At 51.4% G+C, this 24,368-nt stretch overlaps 1 protein-coding gene across 1 annotated transcript in view; it reads left to right on the top strand.

Moving 5' to 3' along the window:
• Nucleotides 1-21,989, top strand: part of LOC136001069 (olfactory receptor 14J1-like) — a gene marked incomplete at its 5' end in the record, with an annotated part of 52,204 nt that extends 30,215 nt beyond the window's left edge. The window contains one exon of the mRNA XM_065655117.1: nt 21,906-21,989. Coding sequence (XP_065511189.1) covers nt 21,906-21,989 — 84 coding nt within the window. The remainder of the gene's footprint in view (nt 1-21,905) is intronic.
• Nucleotides 21,990-24,368: the final 2,379 nt, after the last annotated feature.

The following is a 24,368-nucleotide window of genomic DNA, read 5'->3' as shown; positions in this document are numbered from 1 at the left end:
ATGATGGAGGACTGGCAGGATGCTGCTTTTGGGACCTGAGACCATAGGGATGCCTGTGGAGTCGCGGTGGTAGCTAATCCTCTTTCCCCCTTTTTTTTCTCTTTCCCTTTTCTCCACTTTCTCTATTGCATGCCGCTTTACGGGCAAAATATGAAAGTTAACACTGTTTGACTGAATTGTAACCCCTTGGCATTTTGGTCGCCTTAATTTTGTGCTTCGAGATCAAGGTAAATGAACCATCATGAGTCCATCATTGAATGGACCGTGACATTAAATTGGTGTCACGGACAGGATTCTGAGAATACAGAGGAGTGCAGGTGCTGTGTGGTCTGTAATAGGGGAAGAAAGTTTCGCTCCAGCCACACCTGGCCCTACACTCGATAAGGTGATAGGTGTCCAGAAAGTAAGGGGGGCGATTCAGTTTTTTTGCACACCACGCATGCCTTGGTGTTGAGCGCTCCAAACTTGAGTTGAGGGCTCTGTCTCTGGGATCTCAAAGTGCAAAAATGGGTGTTGTTCTCATGTTGATGAGAATTGTCCGCTAGGGAGAGTGAAGGGGCAATCCTGTGTGTTTGCGTAACTAAGTTGAGCCTTCCCGTAGCAGATTTTTGTCCCCTCCAACCACTCGGGAAAGAGAAGGGTGACACAGCAGTTGCTGTGCTTTTGTATAACTAAGTTGTGTCTTACCGAAGTGGGTTTGGTCCCTTCATAAAAAGAATGACTGAAAAGGCTGATAATCAAGATTTTTGGTTAGGGAAAGATCGAGACTCGCTCTACACACTTTTAGCAAAGTGATGAGGAATACCCACACGTGAGACCCTTAGTGAAAACAGAATATTTTCATGCAAATGAAGAGGATACTGACCCTTATATTACAACTAAGCAAACACCTTACACTGCCACCAAGCTGGCCAAGCTAAAGAGAGAGTATGGGCGCCTCCCTAAAGAACCTGAAACGGAGCACGTGTGGCACATATCCCTAACTGGGGGAGACCAAATTCAGTGAAGTGAACAGGAAGCTAATGGTTAGTAGGGGCATGGAGTTTTCTTAACAACTGGTGACAGACATGCCCCGTGGTCCCTAACCCAGCGAGCTGCTTATTGGGCTGGAGGGCTAAACCCTTTAGATAGCGGAGAGCCCCTGGCAATCACTGGCACACCTGATCAATTGCTAAAAAGTGCACACAAAGCAGCCTGCTTGTAAATGGTACATGAAAGAAAATTGATTCCCAAATGTAAATCCTCAATGATGCTGCCAGTGAGTCCTGACATGATGACTCCTATGATAAGGGGACTCCCAGAGTCACTTAAACCTTCAAAGGACAATCGCATTGATGAGCCCAGTAGGTTGGAAGGTTTGATTAGACGCCAGGGTACCAGAAGTGGGAGCCAGAGAGGTGGACCTGACACTACCATTGATTCACTCTTTACCCCTGCCCTGACTTGCCCCAACCAACCAAATACTAAAAAGGTGTGGACGTGGGGGGAAGTAGCACAAGAATTGATACATTATATAATAGGAAATATGGCCCTGAAAAAATCCTAGATGAAAGGTCAAGAGCAATCCATCATATTGAAAGAAAGAATCTGCCCCTTTCTACGGGTACTGCTGCTGCTACCAGTGCTGCGAGAAAGCAGCATCTGCATATTAAAAGAGGAAAGGGAGAAAAACCTAAGATCTGACAACAATGGTGGTTTTTAGGAATTAAAAAGGGAGTTCCCAGAGATATAATAAAGGGCTTACCCCTTGATAAACTGAGTGAACTGGTATCAAGGTGGTGTAATCCAAAAGAACATTCACAGAGCATGAAAGAAGTCCTACCCATTATACCTTCAGCTCCCTCCTCCACCGAGCATGAAAGTCTCTCCCAGAAACAGGAAAACTAGAACCTCCATTCCCTCCATTCCACACTCATACCTGAGGGCAGGACGTGACAGGCTGTGGATATTACAACATAGTCCAGAAGCTTCTCTGGGCACCTCCTTTGCTGAGGACCCTGTCAACTGACTGAGGGTCCCACCCCTCCTGCCCCCCAGCTGGTGCAGGTGAAGTCACCCTGCCCGGGGCAGGGGAGGATGTGACTGTCAGCACCTTGGTACCACCTTGGTGTGTACGTGGGGACAGGCACAGTGGGGTACAAAAGGTGCGAAGGAGCCATTGACTGCCCTATTGAAGCCTCTGGATCTCAGGGGGATGTGCAACTGCCACAGTGGGGCATTGTGATGTCACTGGTGATGTCACAAAGGGCCCTGCCCAGGCACCCCTTTAAAAGCGGGGCTGGGGGTGCAGAGCTGCATCCTCTGGCAGGACAGGGAGGTGGCCACTCCACCATGGCTCGGTCCTGGTGAAAGAGGAGATGTCGCCGCAGCTGGAAACACTGCCGTGGCCGGCGCCACTACCAGAGCCGCTCTCGCTGCCGCTATGTCCCATCCCTGGAAACTGTGAGGCCCCTAAGAGCCAAAATTTCCCATCCCTGCACACTTTGGGCCACTCAGGGCAAAATTTCCTGTCCCTGGACCCATTAGGTCACTAAGACCTAAAATGTCACATCCCTGGACCGCTTGGGTCACCGAGAGCCAGAATGTCCCATGCCAGACACCGGATATCCCATCCATGGAGACTCTGGGACCAAGACCTAAAATGTCCCATCCCTGGATCCAGGATGTCCCGTCTCTAGACACTTTAGGCCACCCAGGCCCAGATATCCCATCTCTGGACCCCATGAAGCCACCAAGACCCAGGATGACCCATCCTTGGAAACTCTGGGGACACCAAGTCCTAAGATGTCCCATCTCCAGCCACCTTGGGCCACCAAGATCAAGATGTCCCATTCCTGGACACTTTGGGCCACCAAGACCTAAAATATCGCATCCCTGGATCAAAGATGTCTCATGCCTGGAGACTTTGGGCCACCAAGATGCAGGATGTCCCATCCCTAGACCCAAGATGTCCCATCCCCAGCCCCCTTGGGCTACCCAGGCCAAGATGTCCCATCCCTGGAAACTTTGGGCCACCAAGACCCAAGATGTCCCATCTTTGGATCCCTTAGGCCACGAAGAACTAAAATGTCCCATCCCTGGACACTTTGGGCCACCAAGATGAAGATGTCGCATCACTGGACCCCTTGGGCCACCGAGACCAAGATGTCCCATCTCTGGACCCAAGATGTCCCATCTCCAGCCCTCTTGGGCCAACCAGACCCCTGATGTCCAATCCCTGGACCCCTTAGGCCAACAAGATGTCCCATGCCTGGACTTTGTGAGGCCATCAGGTGCCAAAACGCCCCATCCTTGGATCCTTTAGGTGACCAAGACCAAGATGTCTCATCCCTGAAAACTTTGAGGTCACCAAGACAGAGGATGTCCCATGCCTGGACACATTTGGTGACCAAGACCTAAAATATCCTATGCTTGGGCCCCTTGGGCTACCAAGACCTAAAATGTCTCATCCCTGGACACTTTGGGCCACCAAGACCCAGGATATCTCATCCCTGGACTAAAAATGTCCCATTTGCAGCCATCTTGGGCCACCAAGACCTAAAATGTCCCAACCCTTGCACCCCTTGGACCACCCAGGCCAAGATGTCCCATCCCTGAACACTGTGAGGACACCAAGACCCAGGATGTCACATCCCTAGACCCTTTGGGGACACCAAGTCCTAAGATGTCCCATCTCCAGCCCCCTTGGGCCACCCAGACCAAGATTTCCCATCTCTGGACAACTTTGGCCACAAAGACATAAAATGTCCAATCCCAGACCCCGAATGTACCATCCCTGGAGACTTTGGGCCAACAAGACCTAAAATGACCCATCCCTGGACCCCTCGGACCACCAAGACCAAAAATGTCCCATCCCTGGACCCCTTAGGCCACAGAGAGCAAGGGTGTCTCATCCCAGACCCCGGATGTCCCATCCCTGGACATTTGGGCCAACAAGACCCAGGATGTCCCAGCTCTGGACACAATATGTCCCATCTCCAGCCCCTTTGAGCCACCAATACCTAAAATGCCCCAATCCATGGACCACCCAGGCCAAGATGTTCCATCCCTGGACACTTTGAACCACCAAGACCCAGGATGTCCCTTTTCTGGACCCCTTAGGCCACCAAGATATAAAATGTCCAATCCCAGACCCCACATGTCCCATCCCTGGACACATTTGGCCACCAAGACCTAAAATGTCCCATCCCTGGACACTTTGGGACACCCAGGCATAGATGTCCCATCTCTGGACACTGTGAGGCCACCAAGACCCAGGATGTCGTATCTCCAGGCCCCTTCGGCTACCAAGACCAGAATGTCCCATGTCCAGCCATCTTGGGAAACCAAGACCAAGATGTCCCATCTTTGGATTCCTTGGACCACTGTGAACCAAAATGACCCATCTCAGAGCTCCAATGCCCCATCCCTGGAAACTTTGGGCCACTGAGACCAAGATGTCCCATCCCTAGATCCAAGATGTCCCATCTCTGGACACAAAATGTCCCATCCCTGGACCCAAAATGTCCCATCCCTGGACTCTTTGGGCCACCAAGACCCAGGATGTCCCAACCCGTGGACCCCTGGAGCTCCCGGGCCAAGATGTCCAAATCTTGCACCGAAGATTTCCCATCGCTGGACACTTTGGGCCACCAAGATGCAGAATGTCCAATCTCCAGCCCTCTTGCTCCACCAAGACCAAGGTTGTGCCATCTCTGGACCCAAAATGTCCCATCTCCAGCGCCCTTGGGCCGTCAAGAGCCAAAATTTCCCATCCCTGGATACCTTGGGCCAGTCAGCACAAGATGTGCCATCCCTGGAACCCTTAGGCCACCGGGACATAAAATGTCCCACATCTGGACACTTTGGGCCACCAATACCGAAAATGTTCTATCCTGGGACCCCTTAGACCACCAAGACCCAAGATGTCCCATCCTTGGACACTTTGGGGACAATAAGACCAAGGACATCCCTTCTCTGGACTCAAGATGTCCCATTTGCAGCCATCTTGAGCCATCAAGATGTTAAATGCCCCAACCCATGGACCACCCAGGCCAGGATGTCCCATCCCTGGACACTTTGGGCCACCAAGACCTAAACTGTCCCATCCCTGGACACTTTGGGACATCCAGGCCTAGATGTCCCATCCCTGGACACTGTGAGGACATCAAGACCCAGGATATCCCATCTCTGGACCCTTTCGGCTACCGAGATCAGGATGTCCCATGTCCAACCATCTTGGGACACCAAGACCAAGATGTCCCATCCCTGGACCACCTGGGCCACCCAGACCCAGGATATCTCATCCCTGGACTCAAATTGTCCCATCTCCAGCCTCCTTGGGCCATCAAGAGCCAAAATTTCCCATCCCTGTATCCTCTGGGCTACGCAGAGCAGGATGTCCCATCCCTGGACCCCTTAGGCCAAAAAGACCTAGAATGTCCCATCCCCGGACACTTTGGGCCACCCAGGCCAAGATGTCACATCCCTGGACCCTGTGAAGCCATCAAGACTCAGGATGTCCTATTCGTGGACACTTTGGGGACACCAAGTCTTATGATGTCCCATCTCCAGCTCCATTGTGCCACCCAGGCCCTGATGTCCCATGTCTGGACCCCTTGGGCCAACCAGAACCTCAACATCTCCCCCAACTTCGTCCCACCTTATGTGGAGAGTATTGAACTCCAAGACCTCAAAACTTCTCCCCAAACTTACCCCCTCCTCACCTGGGGATGTTCAGCCCCAGCCATCTCCCTAACTTCACCGCACCTCATCTAGAGGATGTTGGAACCCAAGACCAAACATCTCCCCCAACTTCACCCCACCTCACCCGGAGGAGGTTGAACTCCAGCTGAGACCAAACATCTCCTCCAATGTTGTCCCATCTGGGGAATAGTGAACCCAAGACCCCAAACACCTCTCCAACTTTGTCCTACCTCATCTAGCCGGTGGAGAATCCCAAGACCCCAACCATCTCCCCAAATTCACCCCACCTCATATGGAGGATGTTGAACCCCAACCAAGACCCCAAACATCTCTCCAACATTGTCCCACCTCATCTAGAGGGTGGAGAACCCCAAGACACCAAACATCTCCTGCAGTGTTGTCCCACGTCATCCAGAGGATGTTGAACCCCAACATCTCACTCAATTTTGTCCCACCTGGAGGATATTGAACCCCAAGACCCCAAACACCTTCTCAACTTCATGCCTTCTTCACCTGGAGGATGTTGAACCCCAACCAAGACTCCAAACATCTTTGCCAACTTTGTCCTACCTCATCTGGAATGTGGAGAACCCAGGACTCCAAAACATCTCCCGCAGTGTTGTCCCACCTGGGGGATGGAGTATCCAAGACCCAACCATCTCCCCCAACTTCATCTCTCCTCATCTAGCCGGTGGAGTTCTCCAAGACCCCCAACATCTCCCTCAGTGTTGTCCCACCCGGAGGATGTTGAACCCCAACCAAGACCCGCAAACATCTCCCCAAATTCATCACTCTTCCCCTGGAAGGATGGAGAACCCAAGACATAAACCATCTCCCTCAATGTTCTCCCACCTCACGCTGACAACGTTGAACTCCAAGACTCCAAGATCTCCCCAACTTTGTCCCACCTGGAGGATGTTGAACCCCAACTGAGACCCCCAAACATCTTCCCAACTTCATCCAACCTCATCTGGAGGATGGAAAACACAAGACCCTAACATCTCCCGCGAACTCCTCCGGATTGGTGAGTGGAGGGGGTGGGGCCTGTGGGTGGGGTCTGTGGGTGGGGCCTGCCAGGGGCAGTGGCCACTGCTGCTCTCCCAGGGAAGTTCATCTGGATCCATTTTGGGGCCACCAGGAAGTTGGTGTCACCCAACAAGACGTGTGAGTGAGCGGAGGGCCCAGCAGGGGGCATCTAGTTGTCCGGAGTCTACTTGTCCATCATCCATCTGTCCATCCGTCCGTCCCTCCACATGGCCATCCCTCCATCTCCTCATCCCACCACCCACCTGACCCTCATTCTCCATCTCCTGGTGTCTCCACCCTCATCTGTCCATCTGTCCATCCCCATCTTCTCACCCACCTCCTGGTCCCTCCATCTCCATCTCCTGGTGTCTCCATCACCTCGTGTCTCTGTCCATCTGTCCATCCCGAGCTCTCCACACACCACCCACCCGACCCTCCCTCTCTTGGTGTGTCTATTTCCTAATCCATCCATCTCCTCACATCTCCCTCTCCTGGCCCCTCCATCTCACAGAATCACAGAAATCAGGGATTGGAAGGTATAAGAGTCGGTCCGAAGAACAGTATTTGCCTGAACATCGCCATCAGGGACTTGGAGAACAGATGTCCTGATAGAAAGAATTGGACAACGACTTGGAGAGAGGCCTGACGAAAAAGGTTCTGTTATACAGGTCTCTCTGACCCGGGGGCTACAGGTAACAATGGCTGCTGTACGGATTCCACCTGCTGCCTCAGCCAAACTTGCCCCCACCTCCTCCCTGCTACTAAGGCCAGTGAAGAAGAGCATGCGCAGAGGCTTGACGAAGGTCTTGAGGTCACCCAATGGACCAGTAAGAGACCCCTGAACCGAGGCGATGCAGGCACAGACGGGTTCTGGCAAGCGAAGCGGGGACTCTTCAGGCCTGCGCAGTTCAGCCTGGATTGCGAAACAAAGGCAGAGATTGGCCTCAATCCATGGGAGCAAAGCAGGGTGAAGAAGCATGAAAGACGATTCCCGATGGGACATCGCTGAGCTCTCCCCACCAAAGGATCACGGATCACAACGGAGAACCGGCAGGACTCTTCTCACGACACCCGAGACCATAGGGACGCCTTTGGATCTCGTAGTGGTAGCCAACCCTTTTTTTTCCCCCTTTCTTTCCTTTCCTTTTTCTCCACTCTCTATCGTGTGCCGCTTTACAATCAAAATAATAAAGTAACACTGTTTGATTGAATTATAACCGCTTGGCATTTTGGTTGCCTTAATTTTGCGCTTCGAGATCAGGGTAAATGAACCATCACGAGTGTATCATCGGATGGACTGTGACAGATGGGACCTTGAAAGTTCCTCCAGTCCAATCCTCCCGCCAGAGCAGGAGCACCCAGATGAGGTTACACAGGAAGGTGTCCAGGTGGGTTGGAATGTCTGCAGAGAAGGAGACTCCACAACCTCCCTGGGCGGCCTGGTCCAGGCTCTGTTACCATCACTGAGAAGAAGTTTCTTCTCATATTTAAGTGGAACCTCCTGTGTTCCAGTTTGCACCCATTGCCCCTTGTCCTATCACTGGTTGTCACCCAGAAGAGCCTGGCTCCATCTTCATGACACTCACCCTTCACATATTGATCCCCATGAATGAGGTCACCCCTCAGTCTCCTCTTCTCCAAGCTCAAGAGCCCCAGCTCCCTCTGCCTTTCTTCACACAGGAACTGCTGTCCCTGAGGCTTTTTCAAGGTGAGGGGTGGGAGTGTGATCGCCATCACTGTGGTAACGCCCACGCCACCTCCGCCACTCTCGCAAGGGCTCCCAGGGGCTTCCAGGTGGCGAAATCAAAACCCAAAAAGGTCCTTCAGCAGAGGGAATCTCACAGTTAGGGTTCCAGTTAGGTGCCTTCCGCTGCCCTATCAGAGACACTGGAAGTTGTGAGCTTAAAAGCACACATCCCAGAAACAAGTCATGAGCTGAACTATCAGCTATTAATATTCCAGAAAGGATCATCGAATCATAGAATCATTTCCGGTGGAAGAGTCCATTGAGATCATCGAGTCCAACCATAACCCAACTCTTGCACTAAACCCTAAGAACCACATCTATACATCTTTTAGACACCTCCAGCAATGGTGACTCAACCACTTCCCCGGACAGCCTGTTCCACTGCTTCACAACCTTTTCCATGAAGAAATGTTTCCCAATATCAATTCTGAACCTTCTCTGGCACAAGCTGAGGCCATTTCCTCTCATCCTATCACTTGCTACTCAGGAGAAGACCAACACCATCCATGCTACAACCTCTTTTCAGGTAGTTGTAGAGAGTGAAAAGGTCTCCCCTCAGTCTCCTTTTCTCCAGGCTAAACACCCCCGGGTCCCTCAGCTACTCCTCAGAAGACTTGTGCTCCAGACCCTCAACAGCCTTGTCCCCTCCTCTGCACTCACTCCAGCACCTCAAGGTCTTTCCTACAGTGAGGAACCCAAAACCGAACTGAGGATTTGAGTTGTGTCCTCACCAGCACCAAGTACAAGGGGATGATCGCTGCCCCGGTTCTGCCCACTACACTATTCTTGATGCACACCAGGAGGCCATTGGCCTTTTGGCCACCTGGGCACACGCTGGCTCATGTTCAGCACCTGTCAATCAACACCTCCAGGTCTTTTTCCGCCAGGCAGCTTTCCAGCCACTCTTCCCCAAGCCTGTGTTGTTGCAGGGGATTGTTATGACCCAAGTGCAGGACCCGGTGCTTGGCCTTGTTGAACCTCATACAATTGACCTCAGTCAGGCAAGATCCCTCTGTATGGCCTTCCTGTCCTCCAGCAGATCAACACTCCCACCCAGTTTTGTGTCATCTGCAAACTTACTAAGGGTGCACTCGATCCCCTCATCCAGATCATTGGTAAAGAGATTAAACAGAACTGGCCCCAATACTGAGCCCTGGGGACACCACGCATGACCGGCCGCCAACTGGGTTTGGCTCCGTTCACCACAACTCTTTGGGTCCGGCCCTCCAGCCAGTTCTTTATCCATCGCAGATACACCATCCAGGCCATGAGCTGCAGCTGCTCCAGGAGATGCTGTGCGATACGGTGTCAAAGGCTTTACTGAAGTCTAAGTACACAACATACACAGCCTGTGTGGCGGATTCAGACTTTCCCTCATCTGCTAAGCCAGTCACCTTGTCACAGGAGGAGATCAGGTTGGTCAGGCAGGACCTGCCTTTCATAAATCATGCTGATTGGGCCCGATTGCTCGTCTCGTATGTGTGACCCCCCAGTCCCTTTCCCAGCCCTGTTCCTGCTGTCGGCCTGTCCCCTGCAGAGGCACAAGTGACTCACAGTCCCCTCCACAGCCATTGGCTTCCTACTGGACTGTGAGTTCCTGAGACACAGCTGAGCACATGACATCGTACCCAGCCATCGCCCTCCTTGTGCTCCAGTGTGTGAGCAGGTAAAACTAAGCTGGTTTCATCAAATGTATCTAATAGATTTCCTATCAAGGGTTTGAGTGGAGAAACGTTCCTCAGAGGAGCTGCTGTATTTATACTGGGGCATTTTATATCTCTGCTTCTGCCTCTTTTTTTTTTCTTCTTCTTCCTCTTCCTGTGCCTGTTCTGATGTGAAAGAGCTCTCCAAGAAAATATTCATGGAATCCTAGAATAACGCAGGTTGGAAGAGATCCCTCAACACCATCTCTCTCCCACTGACCTTTATGGCACCCCAAGGAAGAGCTGATAGCATTTGTGCTCCCTTGGGTTCATCTTACCACATGCACACAGTGGACATGCACATGATGGGTATGTTTACAACTCATCTGTACAATGAAAACATAGACTTTTGACCTAGTATTTCATAGAATGATAGAATGTTCTGAGTTGGAAGGGACCCACAAGGATCACAGAATCACAGAATCGCAGAATGCTGGGGATTTAAAGGGACCTCAAAAGATCATCTAGTCCAATCCCCGTGCTGGAGCAGGAACACCCACGTGAGGTTACAGAGGAACCAGGCAGGTTTTGAATGTCTGCAGAGAAGGAGACTCCACAACCTCCCTGGGCAGCCTGTTCCAGGCCCTGTCACCCTCATTCTGAAAAAGTTTCTTCTCATATTGAAGTGGAACCTCTTGTGTTCCAGGATCATTGAGTCCAACTCCTGTCCTTCCACAGGACAACCTCACAGTTCACACCGTGTGTCTGAGGATGTTGTCCAGTCTCTTCTTGAACACTGTCAGAATTGGGGCCGTGACCCCTCCCTGGGGAGCCTGTTCAGTGTCCAGCACCTCTGGGTGAAGAACCTTTTCCTCATGTCCAACTGACCCTCCCCCGGCACATCTTCCTGCCATTCCCTTGGGTTCTGTCACTGGTCACCAGAGAGAAGAGCTCAGTACCTACCCTTCCTTCTCCCCTTGTGAGGAAGCTGTAGCCACCATGAGGTCTCCTTTTAGTGTTTTCTTCAGCTCTGATGCTCAGAAACCCCTTGGTTTGCTTTCTGAAGCAGAAAGGAGAAGCCATGACCTCCAGGCAACGGGAAGGGGGATCCTGTCCCTCACACACGGCTCAGGGCTCTGCCTGGGACCGTGGGATGTGGGTGTGCAAGGCCGAGGGAAGGACAACACTGGTACAACACCTTCCAGCTTCCCCATGGGGCTGCAAGGAGGCAACGAGGCCCCAGTGCCATGAGGACAACATGTCTTCTCATGGACCTCAGTGTCAGAGACAACTTCCATGGCCAAGGGGTCAGAGACCTGGGTCCTGTTGGTTCCTTCCAGCCTCAACAGTGGCCTTTGTCATCTTCATTGCAGACTGTTCTGCACAGTCCTACACCTGCCCCTCTTTCCCTGCAGGCTGCAGACACCCATCTGCTTCCCCACCTGCTCTCACCCCAGCATTTCTGTCCCTTCACTGATGTGTCTGCACCTGCACTGGCTGTTCTTTGGAACACAAACCATGGGCTGATCCAGCTCCCTCTGGGTGGCCTCTTGCACCACAGCACTGCCCTTCCAGTGACATTTTTTCCTCCTGATATCCAGTCTCCACTTCCCAGTCTGCACTTGGTAGCTTTTTTTTCCTCTCCTGGTTGTTCCTACTACTTGGGAAAGCTATACCACCTCAGAAACTGCCCATCAAGCAGGGAACCCTACCTGTTAGTCTTCTTGTGGTCTTCCACTAGACCAGAGAGAAGTAACCTCACCATGACTGCTGCTGGACCTTCAGCTTCTCTGATAGACATGAGCATGTCCCTGTTTCTGTCCCATCATGTTCTCAGGTAGGATGGACATGACAACCTGTCTCCAAGGCCTCTTCCTGGGTAGGGCCTGTGGGTACTTATGCAGAGGTTCTTTCCCAGCCACGTTCCTGCTGCTGGGCTGTCACCTCCAGAGACAGAACTGACCTCACTGTCCCCTTCACAGTCACATACTGCTTACTGGATTATGAGTGCCTGAGACACAACTGATGTCATAACACACCATACCCATCCATAAAACCCCTATGGCCCAGGACCTGACCAGATGATTGTATGTTTCTTCTATCAAAGTTATCAAATATATTTCCTACTAACGATTTAAGTGGGGAAATATCCCAGTGCTGCATCTAGGCTGATTTCTCTGGTATGTAACATCCAACATGAAGTGAGCTCTAGACACTGTCTGCCCCACAGGCCTTCATGGAACCTCAAGGAATGGCTGTTTGTTTTGACCTGGGCTCATTTCACCTGAGGTTCCTCTCACCTCACATACATGACGTGCATGCTCACAGCTCATCTGTTCAATGAAAACCTCCTGTTGCCACTCCGAAGGGATGTGAGGTACCTCAGCCCTAAGGTGTGTCCCCCTGCTCTGTATTCGTCTGAGATGTCCCATGTCACGTGGAATGGACACAGGGAGGGATCTCAGTTCAAGGAAGCACATCCCAGTGCTGCATTCTGGTGGTTTCCCATGGGATGTTACTCTCAACATGAAGTGACCTCGAGACACTGTCTGTCCCATGGGCCTTCATGGAACCCCCTGGAATAACTGATGGCGTTTGTGCTCACTTGGGTTCATGTCAACTCGTGTACATTATGTGCATGCTCACATCTCATCTGTACAATGCAAACTTGGATTGCTGAGCTACTCATTCAGTGTCCCTCCATGGAGGGAAGACAACCTCTGTGAGCTGGGGTGAGAGGCCAGGGCTGGAAATGGTGGTTGTGAGGGGCCAGTGCATGATGATTGTCCTGGGGCAGCTTCCGCGGGGTGTCCAGTGCACACGGGCACAGCCCAGCCCCTGCTATGCTGGTTCTGCAGGTCTCTGGCAGGAGGCCTGGCTGTGAGAGGACACTGCTGTGTGCCCAGCCCTGCACACACACACCTTTTAGCTGCACACTGATGTTTCATCTGCCAGTTTCTTGGGCATATTCTTCAGAAAAGCTTTTGAAGAAGACCTAAACCTTCAGGCACTGTTCTCAGGAGATCACTGTTCTTAATGGAAGGTGGTTCTGAGGCCAGCTCTGTCACAGCAGTGCCCATGGCCTGTCCCTGCCTGCGCTCACAGGACTCACACACAGCAGGACGGTGACCAGGCTGCCAGAGCACTCAGGCCTTGCACCAACACAAGGGATGAGAAGGAGAGTGTGGGAGTGGAACGAGAACAGCTCTGGAAGGCCAAGCGCTGCTGCTCCCTGGCAGTGCTGCCAGGCTGGACTCTTTTCCCCTTCTCCCATGCACACAGGAACTGTCCCTGCAGCTCCAAACAGGCCTTGCAGGAAGGATATATATTGAAAAACAAGTCACTACAGGATGCTTTATTTTGTTTAAATACAGACAGATCATGTATCCTCATTTACACAGCCAGGGGTTATAAAAGAAAAGCAGACAGTGAATTAGAAAGGGGATGAAAATGTTATCACAATTTAAAAAAAGGCTAATAACAAGAGAAAATACAGATGAGAGGCTGGACCTCTAACTAGTTACATTAAAACTGCTATGTAGAAGGAGATGAGCAGTTTATTGCTTCAGAAAACACTAAGATATGAGTTTCCACAGGGCATCCTTGAGCTCCTGGTTCCTCATGCTGTAGATGAGGGGGTTCACTGCTGGAGGCACCACTGAGTACAGAACAGACACCACCAGGTCCAGGGAAGGAGAGGAGATGGAGGGGGGCTTCAGGTAGGAAAACAAGGCAGTGGTGACATAGAGGGAGACCACGGCCAGGTGAGGGAGGCACGTGGCAAAGGCTTTGTGCCGTCCCTGCTCAGAGGGGATCCTCAGCACAGCCCTGAAGATCTGCACGTAGGAGAGCACAATGAACACAAAACACATAAAAACTAAACAGGCACTAACCACAATAAGCCCAAGTTCCCTGAGGGAGCTGTCTGAGCAGGAGAGCTTGAGGAACTGTGGGATTTCACAGAAGAACTGGTCCAGGGCATTGCCCTTGCACAGTGGCAGTGAAAATGTATTGGCCGTGTGCAGCAGAGCATGGAGAAACCCACTGGCCCAGGCAGCTGCTGCCATGTGGACACAAGCTCTGTTGCCCAGGAGGGTCCCGTAGTGCAGGGGTTTGCAGATGGCAACGTAGCGGTCATACGACATGATGGTGAGAAGAAAATATTCTGCTGAAATGAAAAAGAGAAACAAAAACATCTGTGCAGCACATCCTACATATGAGATGACCCTGGTGTCCCATAAAGAATTTGCCATGGATTTGGGGACAATGCTGGAGATGCAGCCCAGGTCGAGGAGGGCGAGGTTGAGCAGGAAGAAGTACATGGGGGTGTGGAGGTGCTGGTCACAGGCTATGGTGGTGATGATGAGGCCGTTGCCCAGGAGGGCAGCCAGGTAGATGCCCAGGAAGAGCCAGAAGTGCAAGAGCTGCAGCTCCCGTGTGTCTGTGAACGCCAGGAGGAGGAACTGGGTGATGGAGCTGCTGTTGGACATTCGCTGCCTGTGGGCATGAGGACCTGTGCAAGGAGGAAAAGACAGTGACAGTTTAGATGAGACTTCTCTGGGAAAAACCGAAGCCATTTCCCACACACCCTCCCCTGCTCCACACCCCCTTGTCCTTTTCCCGACCTTCCTTCGGGTCCGTGGCTGAGCCCTGGGTGGTGCTGGCTGGAGGTGCCGTGAGGAGCAGGGCCTGTGCCCGCTGGCTGCCCAGGAGTCAGCCCTGCTCTGCAGCAGGGGTCATGGAACGGGGGGCAGGGGACAGACCTGGGGTTCAGCTGTGTCAGATGGACCCGTTCCTGGTGCAGAAGGGACTGTCAGCATCTGCTCTCCTAGTGATAATGAACCAGGACGGAACAAGGCAGTTTGAGAGGCTTGTTTTTTTGCAGCTTCCTGCAATTCCCCTGGAGAGTGTTGTTGGGTGTCAGAAACCCTCAGCATTTCTGCTGCACTCAGAGAGAACAGAGCGAGTCCTGCGAGACCAGAGGATGCCTGTGGGTCAGTGCAGAGTGAGGGCAGCTGCTCTGTCCCTCTGTCTTGCTCCAGCTGCCCTGGGCTGGCACCTTTCTGAGATGGAGGCTGATCACACTGCCATGTTACCCTGAAAAGCCACCAGGCACTGCTGAGAGCAGAGGTTTGCAGGCTCCAAAAAAGGACAGGTCCATCTAAGCCAGATGTGTCCAGCCAAGGTGATGCTGCTGCTGTCCATAGGCAGAGGGGTGGTGAAGGGATGTTATAAGGCTTCTGGCAGATGTACTGATGACTCTGAGTTGCAGTTCAGGAGTATCAGTGACTGCTTACAACTCGAGAGCTCCTTTTGCATTTATCCTTTCCTCCATCCCCCCACTCCCCAAGTCTTGGAATAGGAAACCGAAAGGACAGACTCGGGAAAGCGCCTGATCTTTGTAGTAATACCTGTATAGATCTTCTCCTTGAAACCTCCTATTGGAAGAGCAGCCCTGACCCACGGAGAACCCAGAGGCAGAATGACCCTGCCCTGCTGGGGGTCGCTCCTTCCCCCCACAGCTTCTCCCCTCAGTGTTGTTGGGATCTCCCCGGGCAGGCTGAGCGCTGACCCTTGCAGGCGGCAGAGTCCCTGCCCCGGCACAGCCCTGGGGTGCAGGGACCCTGCTCTGCAGGACAGCCCTGGGCACCCTGCAGCTGGGAGATGGCAGCTGTCGTGCCCTGTCCATGCTAAGGAACAGATCCTTCTCCTCCACTCCAGCCATGGGATCTGCCAGCTCTGGGAGATAATTGCAGGATCCTCATCTGCACCACCCTGCACCCAGAGACTTACTGTGTTAAGGACTGTGAAGATTTCTCCCCCAGTGATCTCTCAGCCATCTCACCACCCCAGACTGCATTTCCCTGTCTCTACCTGGCTCCTCTGTCGTCGGTGCTGCAGGCAGAGCCCTCAGCCCTGCTGCGCTTTGCAGAGGAGCTGCTCCTGGGCAGAGCTGTCTCTCTGCAGCGCTGCCGCTTGCCATGAGCTCCCTCTGTCCCAGGAGCCCAGCCCAGCTCAGCAGCACAGGAGCAGCCCATGATGTCCCTTCCTCTGTCCCCTCTGGGCTCCCTCCATGTGTCCCTGGGGCTCCAGGGGCACATCCTTTGAAACAACCTCAAGTAATCAGTGATGTTGATTCTCTCTCCTCTGCAGAGGCACTTCTTACCAGCATTGTATTCTTTCTATTAGAAAATAAATTGGTATGAGAATCATCTTTTCTTGTCCCATCATTAGACAGGACACCAGGAATATTACAGCAAAGGATCTAAATTCTCCAAGCTAGGGGAGGAATCTCTTCATCTGAATGAATTTAGGCATTATATTTTGCTTTTATACACTCAGATCTAGAGAGACGTTCATCAATCTTTTGACCATGTCATGTCTGTGCTCTGAAGCAAAGCCTTTGCACACATGGGCTCTTGGACACTTGGTACCAGGTTTCCATGGGGCGACTCAGAGGTTTCCTGGTGCCACAGCTGGGGTGGTTCAGCCCAGATGTGAGGCAATGGCCTCAGCCAGGGACCTGACTGGCTGAGCTGGAGCTGTCACTGTTGCAGACAGAGCTGTGACACGGATGGAATAAACTGCCAAGGCAGGGTGGCAGAAGTTAGTTCATCTGGTCTGCAAGGACAGCAGCCTCCAAGCACAGCAACAGGCCAGAGCAAAACTCAGTCTAGACCTGTAAGGCAATTCAAGGGCCCCATAATGAGCTGTTCCTAGTTCAGGAAAGGAGAAACAAAGAAACCTTGTGGCCACTCATTGATTTAATAATGGAAAGAAGTGATATTCTCTGTGTCTCTGGTCCTCCATCTTCACCAGCAAGGTGTCTCAGGCCTCTGTCACTGGAGGCAGAACAACCAGCAGTGGATGGGGATCAAGTCAGGGGTCCCTGGAACTAACACAATCCTTTCCAGTCTATGGGACAGGAGGGGCAGCATCCCAGGAGCTGAGACAGCAGGACCATGTCACAGTGAGGCCACTCTCCACCATTTTTGAAAGCTCATGGAGACTGGGGGGACTCCCTGACCACTGGCAGCTCTCACACATCGTGTGCACTTTTCGAAATGGCCAATGGTTGAGTGCTGTGGTTTGCTTGCGGGGTGAAAATAAAACCGTGGCAGATGTATTGTTAACTCCCTCTTCCACCCCTTCCCCCTTCAGCCCCTCCCTCTCCCCTCATCCCACTAAGGACAGGCAATTGGGAGGAGGAAGAAGGACAGAGACAAGAGAGTTGGAAAAATTAAAAATGTTTTACTAATGCTACTAATATGAAATAGAGAAAATAATACAAAATATACAAAACCAATCTTGAAAGTCCCGGCAACTGCTCCGGCAGATGTGGGGCTGGCACCCGAAGTCCTGGGCTGGACACTGCAGCCAACCGGAGCTGGATTCAGTCTGTCACTAGCCCTCAGTTTGCAGGGACAACTCGCAAGGTCCTCTCCCAATGCTGGCCATAAGGAAAACAGGGACGAGATCCTCGTGATCCCCCACTTTTATATGAAGTATGACGTTAATGGGATCGAATACTTTAGTTGGTCAATTTTCAGTTCACCTCCTGCTTGCACATCTCGCGAGATGCATCATTATCAATGACCTTGCATTCCATTGCTATGTCTACCAAAACATGTATCTAACTTTCAGGAAAACTGCAGTTAGTAAGAAGACTTTAGATGACAGGGAAATTCACTAAAAGAGCAACTTGTTTCTGATAAAACCAGGACAGTGAGCAGGGTAACTAAAGGCTGTGTCCCAGAGCATGTCCACCCTGACCCCATTTCTGGGTGTCTGAAAGAGAAGGTGACAGGGTTTACCCAGGGCAGGTTGTCCCTGTCCATCCTCTTTGCTTTCTGTGAGGAAAGGACTGTGTTGCTGGATGCGGGGAGAACATTGATGGTCCGTTACCTGAAGTCAGCAAGGCATTCAGCATCATCCCGTGCAGTATTCTTCTGTATAAGGTAGGATAAAACCCTGAGTAATCTGGTCTGACCCTGCTTTGAGCAGGAGGTTGGTCAAGACACCTCCTGAGCTCCCTTTGAGCCTGAATGATGCTGTCCTTCCTTCCTCCTCATATTTTCAATTTAGAGAAATCTCTCAGGTTCCGTCTGATCACAGAAATACATCACATGAGGTGCAGGGCTGCTTTAAAAGTACCCAAACAGGCCTGACAACAACTTCTGCACTCTTTTCATTTACCCAAACCCAAGTTCTTCTTTTTTGCTATACTCATGCCCAACTTGTTGACCCTTTCAGAGCAGGTTGCTCAAGAGGTGTCAGCATCCATGTACAGAGCCTGGACATCAGACAGATATCAAAGCCACCATTACAGACATGATGACGAAGCACTTGACAAGCTCCTTGAACCCAGGAATCAGCATGTCTTGTCTCCTGAGATGCCATTAAACACCTAAACTTTAAGTGAAGAGTATGTGAGGTTTTTTTGTGCATCCTGTCTTGTCTCCTAAGCCATGTGGTGCTTCAGGCTGTGAAGAGAATCAAAACCAGCCATTTGACTGGGGTAGTTCCATTTTACATGGTGTCACGCAGGGCAGATGAAGGAGCTCAGAAGTCCAGAGTCTGCTGCACAGTTGGGACTTTTGAGAATGGAAATGCAGGTAACAGTGTTGTGTCAGTGCACACTACATAAAGATTCTGGCTTCCTTTGTGCCTTCTTGCTGACCTGGGATCTGTTCCTTGGCCTTCTTTGTCTCAAAAAGAAACTATTCTCCTATGCCACCTCCACCTCACACCAGGGAAAAAAAAGGAGAAAAGTTATGAAAGAAGCATGATTTGGGGGTAATTCTGTCCAAGAGGTGCACTCTTTATACAATAGAAAAAAAAAAGAGAGAAAAAGCATTGTTTTAAGAACTTCTCTCAAGACAACTACTGAGGTGTAGTAGATGTTTTGAAAAGCAAGAATGACTGTTAGGAATGAAACTAAAGACTTTTAGTTAATCATCATCATCAGTGAGAATAAGGAGTTCCCTGTTACTGTTATTAGTGGTAGTACCACTCTTCTAAAACATCCTTCAGAGCATCTCGATTTTTCCTGGGCTCCAAAGCTCAGCCTGCTCAGATTTTGGAAGGATTGCTTCAAACCCCTGTGACCCAAATCTCTACAACAGTCTTTCCTCAACCGTCTTTTACCCCAGGAAGGGTAAAACTTCCCATGTAGGCACCAAACCAGTGCCCAACCTGCCTGGATAGCCAGGAGAGCTGTGCAAAGCAACAGCCGCACTCAAGGGGAGTTGGAGGTGATGGGAATTGAAATGGTTTCACCCCAAATCATAGAATCATGGCATCATAGAATCATTTAGGCTGGAAAAGACCCTTAAGAACATGGAGTCCAACCATAAATCAAACACTGCCAAGGCCACCACTAAACCATATCCCTAAGTGCCACATCTCCACATCTTTTAAATAATTCCAGGGACGGAAGCTCAAATCTTTAGCTGGCGGGACACCATTGGCTGCAGTTAGACATAAGATACTTGTCATGCCTGTGAGTTCAGACCTCGCTGGCAGAATGTCTCACACCCCTCACTGAGGAGGGCAGGGTGCTGGGGGGATGGGAGCACGTTTCAGTTTCCCAGGTCCCAGGACAGAGCCCAAACCATCCTTCCCTTCAACTCTCCCATCCAGTTTCTTGAGATGCAAAGTTGGTGGGCCTTCTGTGGATAGTCATGTGTAAAAGGCGTGAATAATCCTTCAAGTGTTTGTGTACTTTGTCTAGGAATGTCAGTTTTTAAAGAAAATAAAAAGTTTAACGTGCTTACATTTAAATATCTGTAACATAGTACTCTGCGTCTGTGGTAGCCCCTCCAATGACAATTAAATAGGTATTTGCACTATAAGACCATACCTCATCCACAAGTACACATCTAAGTGGTTCAGATGAAGGCTGGTTTGGCAAAAGTCACCCTTTGTGTCCCCAGGTGCACGGACACTGCTCATGTGCCTCTGCAGAGAGTGGCAGAAGCTGGATGCCCTTCTCGGGACAGACTCCTTCCAGGAGAGACACAGGCGTAACTCATCAGGTCTTCATGGCAGTTCACTCAGCATCAGTTTTGACATATTGGGTGCTTCCTGTGACTACCCTTTCTGCACAAATGATCATAAAAAGACACCCATTTAGTAAGCCATGGTCATAAAGGGGCTGTTATGGACAAGAGAGCTCACCATGAACTCTGGGGAGAGCGAGGAAGTTTATAATAATCACCAGGAAGAACCAAAGAGCTCAAGGCCTCTTCTGAAGAGCGGGAGGCCCTGAGCAGCAGAGATTGGCCATGTGTAGGTGTGGGAGAGGGACAGGGCATGTCAGGGAGAAGCAATTAGATGGCTGATGGTTTAGTGAACCCTTACAGCCATGGCTGAGCCCAGGAATGGAAAGCAGTTGTTGTCTGCAGGTGGAGGAGGAATAGGAGAAAGACTTTCCTGGGAATATGGAAGGAAGGAAGAAAGGCCTCTCTTGGGCTAATCATATATGGCAGTGACATTTGCATGCTGTGGGCATGGCTGTGCCTGGGAGATGGGGAATGGCTGCTGCTGGGGGGGCTGTGCTCAGGCATGGCCCATGAGGTTTCCCTGCTCTGCTCCTCTCTTACACTGCCCAGTCCTGGATGGACCTCAGGAAATATCCATGAACCTGGTGGATGCATGAACATCCTGGAGTGATGGGATATGGATCCAAATAGAGGATTCAAGCAAGTTTGAGACTGGGACATTGAGGTGATTGGTGACCATTGCCAGGGGTATAAAAGAAGATTGATGAGTTGTGAAGAACTCACAGGCATTTCCAACTCCACAGAAAACCAGAGCCTTGCAGCTAAAGCAACAGCACTTGACATAAAACCCACCCCCAAAACACAAAACACTCACACTGACCACACAAAAAGCCTTGAAAAACATTTGAGAAAAATCTACCAGGTCCCAGGGGTCAAGTCTCAGCCATTCTGGTGATAAACAAGCATCAAGGGCTGACAGGGCATCAGAGCCACCTCCACATTGCCCTCACCACCTGTAACCAGTGTCTCCAAGTCTTTCCTTCACCAGCCTCCAGGGACAGGGACCTCGACTGGTTGTTTCCCTCACAGCTGTGTCAGTGCTGGCCCTTCATGGGGTCCCAAGCACCCTCAGAAACTGGAGTTCCACTTCTGCCTTTCACTTCATCAGAGGTTTGTTCCTTCTTTCAGCAGCTGCAGTTCAGGATCACGGCAGCAGAGGGCTCATTAACATCCAAAATGCCCTTACAAGCCAAGGCTCTGTGCATCATTTTCCTAAAGGCTTCAAGTCTGGTCTTGATGATTAGGGAGATTTAAGGAATAGCCAAATAGAGAGCATTTCCATAATAAAGAAGAATAAATCAGTATTTCTTCTATTGTCTTTGCCCCTCTCCCTCCTCCCCGTTTCCCAAAGAGGTGGTATCTTATTGATCTGGAGCATTTTCTGATGAAGACAAAACAATATGTGTAGGAAAGTGGGTGCCTGATGCACCACTTGAGTGAGGAGACATGCCAGGACGGCTCAAGAGGAATGACACTCCTCTGGAGCACAAGGCTGTCCTGCAAGGCTTCTCAGATTTCCTGAGCTCCTTCACCCATCAGACAGACTTCCATGTCACCACCTGTATTGGCTGCTGTCCCTCAGTATGTCAAAGTCTTCTCCTCTGGAGCCCACCAGCCTGCACTCTGCTGCTGGCCTTCCTCCCTCCCCTCTGGTGCCTGGAATGCCACTGTTGCCTGGTCACCACAGCCAAGGTGGACACTGATGTTCACATCCCTCACCAGCTCTTCTTTGTTTCCCAGTTCCTGATCCAGGTGAGCATCACCCTTGTTGTCCCACCAGGCAGCCATGTTAAGCAGTCGGCCCAAGATCTTCTGGACTGTTGATACCCACTGCTTTGCCTGGCCAGTGAATGCCAGGGCAATTACAGTTCCTTATAGGAACCTGCTCATTTACTGGTGACTTCCTCAGGTTGCTGACAGAAGATCTTTTCCATTTCTTCTCCATGATCAAGTAGTTTGTAACATCCAACACTTTATCACCCTGTATTGGGTTTACATGGCAAAGTCTTGTAACTGGGGATGAGTGTGGGCGTGCTACAGTTGTCACCTCTCTGAGGAGACAACGGGAGTTTGACCGGCATCAGGCAGAGCCAATTTCAGCTGGCTCCAAGATGGACTCACTCCTTGCCCAGTCTGAGCCACTCAGTGATGCTAGCAGCACCTCTGTGATATTGTATTTGAGAAAGGGTAAAAAACGCTGCACAAAAGCAGGTGGGAGAGAGGAGGGAGGAAATGTGAGAGAAAAATCACTGCAAACACCAAGGTCATATCCCATAGGACCCAAGCAGGTCCCTCAGCAGGCCAAAGCCTGCTCTCCTGAAATCCTGCTCTTTGCCTTGTTAGCATCTTCCAGGAGCCTCAACTCCACTTCCCCAGCCCTGACTGTTCCATCCCTGACCAACCCTTTCTGGTTTGTGAGTGTGAAGTCCCACAGGGCACCTCACCTCACTGACTCCTCAGCCACCCGTGTCAGGAAGATGTTGTCAATGAGCTCCAAAACCCACCTGGATGGCTGGTACCTTGCAGATATTGGGATATCTTAGGTTTGCCATGAGGACACGGCCCTGGAAACATGAGGCTTCTTTCATTTGTCTGACGGAGGCCTCATCTAATTCCTCTTCCTCATCAGTGAGTCAGTAGCTGATGTCCAGTCACCACAACATTGTCCATGTTGTTCTGCCCTCTCATGCTGACTCCTCAACTTTCAGCTGATATTCTCTGTCCCCAGGCAGAGCTCCACACATTCCTGCTGCTGTCCCACATGAAGGGAAACTTCCCCTCTAAGTCCAGACCTCTGGCATTACGAGCACTAGCCCCCCAAGACCGCGAAGTTTCTCCTGCAGGTGATATTCGTAGTGTCCTGTAACTCCTCATGATGTTATCTTCGGATAGACGCTCTCATCAGGATAAACTGTCTGCATGTAAACACTAACAGCTGGAGCTCCTTCTCCCTTTGGCTGTGGCTGTTGTCTCCAGCTCTGATGCCTGTGAGGAGACACCTTGTCCTTACAGCACAGGGGCCTCATGGCCTCCTTGTCCCCAGCCAGGAACCTGGGAGGTGTGAGACCATAGTCCTGCCCTTGGCCTTGCACAGCCCCACATCACACTGTCCCAGGAAGGGCCCTGGGCAACGTGGGAGGGACAGGATCTGCCTTCCCAGGGCTGGGGGTCAGGGCTTGGCCCTTTGGTTAATGAAACACATCCAGGTTTACTCAGCATCAGAGAGACCTTCACCTTGCTTGTCCTGACCTGTCATCTCTGCCTCCAGTTTTCTTCTCTAACCAGACCCTGGGGTCAGTTCCTCAGTAGTGTTCCTCAGTGGGACCCATTAACATTACAAGAAACTTTGGAGTTTGAATCTGACTTGGGCTTCTTCAGAGGTTTTATTCAACTTCCTCCAGGGTCTGAGGTCCATGGCCTCAGCAGCAAACCCACCAGAGGGGTCATTAAAGTGCCTTGGGCTGCTCCTGTGCTGCTGAGCTGGGCTGGGCTCCTGGGACACAGGGAGCTCATGGCAAGCGGCAGCGCTGCAGAGAGACAGCTCTGCCCAGGAGCAGCTCCTCTGCAAAGCGCAGCAGGGCTGAGGGCTCTGCCTGGGGATCTCAGGGAGACGAGCAAGGCAGAGAGATGAAAGGTGGTCAGGATGGGGAAGATGACTGAGAGCTCACTGGAGGAGAAATCTTTGCAGCCCTTGCCATGGTAAGTCTCTGGGTGCAGGGCAATGCAGCTGCAGCTCCTGGAGGCATCTCCTCAAGTTAGCACAGGCACAGCTTGTGGGATCAGTAAGGAGGGGGCTCTTGTCAGGCAATTTTGAACAGCTGTGAAGCTGGGTGAGCACCCAGGGGTGCCCAGGGCTGTCCTGCAGAGCAGGGTCCCTGCACCCCAGGGCTGTGCTGGGGCAGGGACTCTGCCGCCTGCCAGGGTCAGCGCTCAGCCTGCCCGGGGAGATCCCCACGGTGCTGTGGGGAGAAGCTGTGGGAGGAAGAAGCCACCCCTATCAGGGCAGGAAAGGTGCTTCTGCTGTGGAGTGGATGCTGTGTGGGTCAGGGCTCTTTCACAGCTCCAGATCACCCCCAGGATTTTTCCAAGTGGATGCCTCAAGCAGAAGATCAATGCAAGTATTACCAGACAGATAGGGAGCTTTCCTGAGCCTGCCTTTTCAGTTTCCTATCCCGAGGGTTGGGGGGTGCAAGAAAGGAGAAA

The sequence above is a fragment of the Caloenas nicobarica genome, chromosome 37, assembly GCF_036013445.1.
Source record: "Caloenas nicobarica isolate bCalNic1 chromosome 37, bCalNic1.hap1, whole genome shotgun sequence".
Taxonomy (NCBI): domain Eukaryota; kingdom Metazoa; phylum Chordata; class Aves; order Columbiformes; family Columbidae; genus Caloenas; species Caloenas nicobarica.
This window is presented reverse-complemented; position numbering and strand designations above follow the sequence as displayed.